Source organism: Nicotiana attenuata, chromosome 6 (assembly GCF_001879085.1).
Source record: "Nicotiana attenuata strain UT chromosome 6, NIATTr2, whole genome shotgun sequence".
NCBI classification, from domain to species: domain Eukaryota; kingdom Viridiplantae; phylum Streptophyta; class Magnoliopsida; order Solanales; family Solanaceae; genus Nicotiana; species Nicotiana attenuata.
The window spans coordinates 24290112-24297254 of NC_031994.1; the positions used below are offsets into that span (position 1 = coordinate 24290112).

The 7143-nt window shown below is 40.3% G+C and overlaps 1 protein-coding gene across 1 annotated transcript; it reads left to right on the forward strand.

The window, feature by feature from the left end:
- LOC109227697 lies at positions 2398 to 3098 on the forward strand. The gene is made up of 3 exons (XM_019392895.1): positions 2398 to 2688; positions 2753 to 2962; positions 3015 to 3098. The coding sequence occupies exons 1-3, from the start codon at positions 2398 to 2400 to the stop codon at positions 3096 to 3098; spliced, it is 585 nt and encodes a 194-aa protein (XP_019248440.1).

Below are 7143 nucleotides of genomic sequence, written 5' to 3' on the forward strand. Positions count from 1 at the left end.
CCATCGCCCAGATGTCCACGATTACAAACAACAATCCCCAATCAATGGATTATTCGAAACTTCTAAAACCTACCACCATTAGTGCTCCCATGCAAACCCTAGCTACGCTACCATTGAAACCTGTTGAGTTCCTGCATGGAGAAATAGTTGTGAAGTGGAAGAAACAAGAAGTTAAATAATCCATCATACAACAAGGACTTCAACTTGCAGTTCTTGGGAAATTTTTATATAGAAAGCCTGTTATTGGTGAATTACGTAAAGTGATTCCAATTCAATGTGAGATTAATGGTCAATGCTCAGTAGGTATGATTGAAGATAATCATGTGTTGATTAGATTGTCATTATTGGAGGATTATGTTCATCTTCTCTCAAAGCCAGCTTTTTATTTAAAGGCTCAATCAAACATGTGGCAGATGCGTTGTACATAATGGAATCTATGGTGGACACCTGATGAAGAGACTCCAATTGCCATAGCGTGAATTAGTTTTCCAGAACTTCCTCCAAATTTCTTTGGTAAGGAATGTGTATTTTCATTAGCTCGTGCAATTGGTAATCCATTACATGTAGACCTAGCAACTCAAAATGGGACTAAACCTCGTTGTGCTAAGGTAAAGGTGGAAGTGAAATTGCTAGGTAATTTCCCTAAACGAAATAAGATTGTTGAAGAAGCTGATGAATCTGGGCTAGAAGAGTTCAAATGGATTAGGATTAAGTATGATTATATCCCTAAATATTGCAAGCCTTGCAAGAAACAATGGCATAGTGAGGCAAAATGTTGGGTAATTTATCCTTTGCTACACAAGAGATTTGACGAAGATGTTGAGGATCAAGGCAAGGAGAAGACAGTTGTGGTGAGCACCGAAGCAATTGGTACAGCTGCAAATTCAACAAAGGTTCTGTCAAGTGGAAAGGTGGTTGGTAAGCCTGCTACTAATCATGCCAAGCAGGAATGGATACAAGCAAGGAAGAACAAATATCAACGGGATAATAGGGGTCACATTGTTGATAACAAACAAGGTAAGGAAGCTGATAAGGGTAAAGGGAAGGCCAAACTTGAGGAAGTAGCAACGAAGAACAAGTTTAATGCATTAGAGGTTGAGGAAGGTCATCAACCTATTCTACAAATTACTGAAGGAAAAGGTGAGGATCATAGCAATGGTAAGGAGAAGGAACATGGGGAAAATCAATCAAAGAAGGGCTGTGAGAAGGAAAAAGAAGGCACTACTGGAGCTTCAAGCCCTAATCCTACTAATACTAAACCAGCGGGAGGAAGTCATCAACAAGAACTTACGCGTGTGAAGAAGGAAGAAGTGAAGAAAGTGTTGGAAGATCATCATAATGGAAACTTAGCTAAGGCTAATCCTATTGTTACTAGTGATCAAAGTACTGACGAAAACGCTAATAAGGAATCTACTATCAACTGGGTTAATAGAAGGTTTCGAACTAGCAAAGAGGAGCTAAGTCAACTCAATGTGACCGCAAACCAATTATGTCAAGAAATGTCGTCTCAAACATTTGAAGATTCTGGGCAGCTTGAGAACTATGATGAGATAAAATCAACAAAGGCTATAGGGAGTGATGCAATTGAGGTAGAGGATGATCAAATAGGCAAGACCAATACAATAGGAGACAAAGTGAGGGACAACAGCCCATCTGGTGATAGGCTGGCAATGCCATGCCTAAAGCCATGCTCCCCAGGCGTTAGGCTGGCGACGCTAGGCCTGGCGCCAGGGTCCCTGATGAAGCAACGATAGTTAATCCTGTCCCTAGTGCAACTGGCAAGATTCTAGCATATGTAGATGTTGTTCCGGTGTATGCATTGGAGAACAAACTTGATGATAATGTGAAGGTTAGGGATGATACAGTAGGATCGGAGAATAATAGTGAAAAGAATGATGAGAGCATCTGGGGAAATAGAGGAAGTGCCTATGTATATGGCAGTGATCAAATTATGCAGTTGCAGCTTAATGTTCCACTGAAGACTCCACTACAAGATCTACATGATTTAGTCACACACAATGTGGCACCAATTGATGAAGACTTAATGAGACAAAATCCTATGGAGGATAAGGGAAATGATGAATCAACAAAAGAAAACTTCAAATAGGTGGCTAGGGATGGGGATCTATCACCTAAAACTAGTGCTAAAGGAGGCAAGAAAAAAAAGAAGAATCAGAATAAAGAGTCACAGCAACCTTTAAGAATTTTGCCCAGGAGGGCAGCTTCTCTATCTAAATGATGATCAAGACATTAATATGGAATATAAGGTCTGTGAATACACAGCAGCCCTTTCCTAGGGTAATCAACATGAATAGGGAGCATAAATTTTGTGTAGTTGCATTGATGGAACCTTTTGAAAAGAAGAGATTCATTGATAGATATAGAAGAAGGTTGAATATGGAGACGACTTATGCAAATATAAATGGGAAAATATGGTTGTTGTTTGATGCAGTGGTGGAATGGGAATTAGTGGACGATACTGAGCAACAGGTGACTGTGAGAGTGCTTCACCATGACCTAGAGCAGCACATGATGATGAAATTTGTTTATGTAAAATGTTCAGCAATTGAGAGGTTGGAATTGTGGGATCACTGGTATTACTTAGCAAGTGATATGAAATTGCCATGGTTGGTAGGAATGGATTTCAATGTGATATTACATGAAGATGAGAAAATAGGAGGACTACCGGTACACCCGCCTGAATACGGGGATTTTGCCTTTTGTGTAAATTCTTGTGGTTTGTTTGAGCAAGGATACAAAGGAAGTCCATTTACATGGTGGAATGGGAGATCCAATGCTGCGTGTATATTGCAAAAATGGATTGGATAGGATATTTGTGAATTTTCCATTTCAGAACATGTTGCCAACTATTGAAGTTGAACGTCTAATTAGAATTGGATCAGACCATGCACCATTGTTAATGACATGTGGGGAGCAGACCACCAATTGTCAAGCCTTTCAGGTTCTTGAACTTTTGGGCTAAACATACTACATTTATGGATGTGGTTAGGCAGAATTGGGAAGCTGATTTCGTAGGGGACCCGTTTTTGATGTTCAAGCAGAAGCTCAAGAGGGTGAATGAAGCACTGTCAAAATAGAGTAGGGAAATATTTGGTGATATCTTCAAGCAATTGGCTATTTTGGAGGACATTCTTAGGGTAAAAGAGATGTTGTTTGAAAAAAAGCCTTCAATTGAAAACATGATTGTGCTTCAAAAGGCACAATCTGAATTGAAGAAATACTTGAGTATTGAGGACCAGTATTTGAAGAAAAAAGCTGGGATGACTTGGTCTGCTGAAGGAGATAGGAATACAAGTTTCTTTCACAATCATGTCAATGGCAAAAGATAGAAATTACAACTGAAGAGGATTAAAACAGGAAGTGGGGTATGGATTGAAGACAAGGAGCAATTGGATACAGCTGCAGTGGACTTTTATCAAGAACAATTCAAAAATGAAGGTGATGCATCTGACTTTTCCTTGCTCAATAATGTACCTTCAATGGTTACTATGGAACAAAATTTGGAACTTAGCAGATTGCCAATAGTTGAAGAGGTAAGGACAGCAGTTTTTGAGCTTAGTGGGGAGAGTGCTGGTGGTCTAGATGGATTCACTGGCCTGTTTTATCAAACATGTTGGGATGTTATTGGTGCTGATATACACAACATGGTGCTATACTTCTATGGAGGAGCTGCACTGCCTAAATCCATCACTCACACCAATCTAATGTTGCTGCCTAAGAAACCTAGAGTGGAGACCTTTTCTGACTTAAGACCTATTAGCTTGAGCAACTTCATTAACAAGGTCTTGTCTAGAGTGTTACATGATAGATTGGAATTTTTTTTCTTCTCTAATATCTCCTAATCAATCCGGATTTGTGAAGGGTAGGAGTATATTTGAGAACATTTTATTAACTCAAGAAATTGTCACCGACATAAGGTTAAGGGGAAAGCCGGCTAATGTGGTGATCAAGCTTGATATGGCTAAGGCTTATGATAGGGTTTCATGGAAGTACTTATTTCATGTACTAAGAAAGATGGGATTTTCTTAGCCTTCATCAACATGGTGTGGAACTTGATGTCAAATAAATGGTACTCAGTATTGGTGAACGGGCAGTCATCAGGGTTCTTTAAGTCTACAAGGGGTGTGAAGCAAGGGGATCCTCTATCACTAGCATTGTTCATTCTTTCAGCTATGGTACTTTCCAGGTCTTTGAATAAGCTATTTGAAGACAAGTCATTTGTGAGATTTGGAATGCCTAAGTGGTCTGATCCTATAAACTACTTGGCATATGCTGATGATACTATAATCTTTGCTTCTACTCATCCTTCATCCTTGAGCAAGATTATGGTAGTGTTGGGGAACTATGAGAAGATATCAGGCCAGATGATCAACAAAGATAAGATCTCATACTACATGTATTCAGGGATTTCTAATGGATTGTGTCAGGCAGTTGAAGCTATTACAGGACTTGCAAAAGATAAATTCCCCTTCACATATCTATGGCGTCCTGTTTTCTACACTATAAGGAGGAAAGAATATTATGAGGATCTTATCAAGAAAGTAAAATCTAAATTGCATTCATGGAAAGGAAAGTTGTTGTCATATAGAGGAAAGTTGTTGTCATTTAGAGGAAAGGCAACACACATTACTAGCGTGTTGCAAAGTATGCCAGTCCACATGTTATCAGTCATGCATCTACCAAAAAATGTCCTGGAGCATCTTCATAAGATTTTTGCTAGATTCTTTTGGATCACAAAGGAAGAAGGGAGAAGCAGACATTGGGCCTCATGGCAAAATCTTTGCCTTCCTGAAGAGGAAGGGGGCTTAGGTTTTAGGTCCTTACATGATGTGTCGAGGGCATTGTTTGCTAAACTACGGTGGAGGTTTAGGACCACAAAATCTTTGTGGTCTAATTTCATGTGGAATAAGTAATTCAAGAAGGAGATACCAACGGTGGTGCCGTTTAGAAGGGGTCTATGTTTGTAGAACAATGCTGAATGCTAGGGAAGAAGTAGAACATGAGATCCTATGCGAATTGAAGAGCGGAACAACAAATATTTGGCATGAAAATTGGAATGGATAGGGTGCACTTTATCATGTATTACCTTAAGACTTTCCAATAAATAAAGACCTTCAGGATGTGGCAGAATTACGGTAAGGTGAAATATGGGATGATCAGCTGCTAGATCAAACCTTCAATGAGGAAATTGCAGAACATATGAGGCTAAAGGTACATTATGAAGGCAGTGAGGGATACTGGGATAGTCCATACTGGATGCCAACTCCTTCAAGCAAGTTCCGTGCTAGCAGTGCTTGGAAGATATTAAGGCATAGAGCTGATCCTAATCAGGAATTCAAGTTAATATGGATTAAAGGCTTACGATTTAAGATATCCTTCTTCTTGTGGAGATTGTGGAGGAATAAAATAGCCACTGATGACATATGGAAGAGGCAAGGGAAAATGGTGATGTCTAGGTTTTGGTGTTGTCAGCATCCCCAAGAGGAATCTATTGAGCACATATTTATCACAAGTCCTACTGCCTCTAAAGTATGTGACTTGTTCATGGGGGCTGCTGGAATTACTGTGCCATTGATTCAATTGAAGCAGGTTATAAGGCATTGGTGGTATGCTCAATGTTGTTAGAAACTAAAGCCATTGTTTCAAGCAGTACCGGCTATCATCACTTGGGAACTTTGGAAGAGATGAAATGCAGGTAAGCATGGGGGTTCAGTGTCGACAAATAGGGTGATTCATGAGATCTATAGGACATTGCATCAACTGGAAAGAGTGAGGTATGCTTGGATGCCTAATATTCCATTGTTATGGCTAGACATAATTCAATATATTGAAGGATATAAACCTATATTTATCACTACAAGAGTAACATGGAAACTTCCTTTTCATGGTTGGTACAAATGCAATACTGATGGAGATTCAAAAGGAAATCCCGGTCCTAGCTCATTAGGCTTTTGTGTGAGGAATAATGAAGGTGATGTGGTGTATGCAAGGGCAGTAGATCTATGAGTGACAACTAATGTGCTGGCTGAAGCAACGACTATTCTTCAAGGATTGGAATACTATGTGGAGCACGATCTTCACCCTATCATATTGGAGACTGACTCATTAGTGATGAAGAAAGTGATAGAAGGGGAATGGGATCCTCCTTGGCTAATTGCAAATGATGTGAAGAAAATTAGAGAGATGACAGGCAACTTCAATGTGATCTTTCAACATGTGTTCAGATAAGGCAACTCAGTGGCCGATTTTATAGCTAACATTGTTTTCTCTTTTGCAGGTACATCTGAGTTTCACTCATTCAGTGAACTGCCTAGTGCAGGGAGGAGGTTGATTAATTTAGACAAGTCTCAAACTCCTAACCTTAGGGTTAGAATAGCAAAAAGAAGAGCCCCATACTGATGGCTTCATAGGATTGGAATTTGCACATACCTGCTTGTGTCTTTTATGTCTCATTCTGGATGCTATTAAGGTACATTCCAGTGGTATTAGCATGGTCACATGCTCATTCTGGGGGTGCTTTGATAGTGTACAGGACCAATGTGATAAGCAGGTATTGGACGGTGCAATTTATTCTACTTCTGATATGTTCAAATACTAAGGAAAAGGTTGAATCTGTTATGTGGAAATTTTGGAGATTGTTGAATTATCTCTCAGTGGTATTGGCATGTTATCATGCTCAATCTGAGGATGGTTAGCAATGTTTAGAATGGTTTATCCATTAAAGGTTTGGGAAGAGAAGGATCTGAGCTTACAAGAACATAAAATCACCTTGCTCTGGTGTCGCAAGCTTAAAGCCAGCCCTAGCCTGGCTTTTGCCTTGCAAAGCCTGATTAAAGCCAGCCCCAGCCTGGCTCTTGCCTTGCAAAGCCTGCCTAAAGCTAGCCCCAGCCTAGCTTTTGCCTTGCAAAGCCTGCTTAAAGCCAGCCCCAGCCTGGCTTTTGCCTTGCCAAGGCTGCTTAAAGCCAGCCCCAGCCTGACTTTTGCTCCTAAAGCTAGCCCCAGCCTGGCTTTCGCCTTGCAAAGCCTGCATAAAGCCAGCCCCAGCCTGACTTTTGTCTTGAAAAGCCTGCTTAAAGCCAGCCCCAGCCTGGCTTTTGCCTTGAAAAGCCTTCTTAAAGCCAG

Coding starts and splice junctions, on each gene's coding strand:
- LOC109227697 (XM_019392895.1), top strand. CDS start 2,398: ATGGAGACGACTTATGCAAATATAAATGGGAAAATATGGTTGTTGTTT. Junction 2,689..2,752: donor AGAAAATAGGAGGACTACCG/GTACACCCGCCT, acceptor TGTTTGAGCAAG/GATACAAAGGAAGTCCATTT. Junction 2,963..3,014: donor CCAATTGTCAAGCCTTTCAG/GTTCTTGAACTT, acceptor GTGGTTAGGCAG/AATTGGGAAGCTGATTTCGT.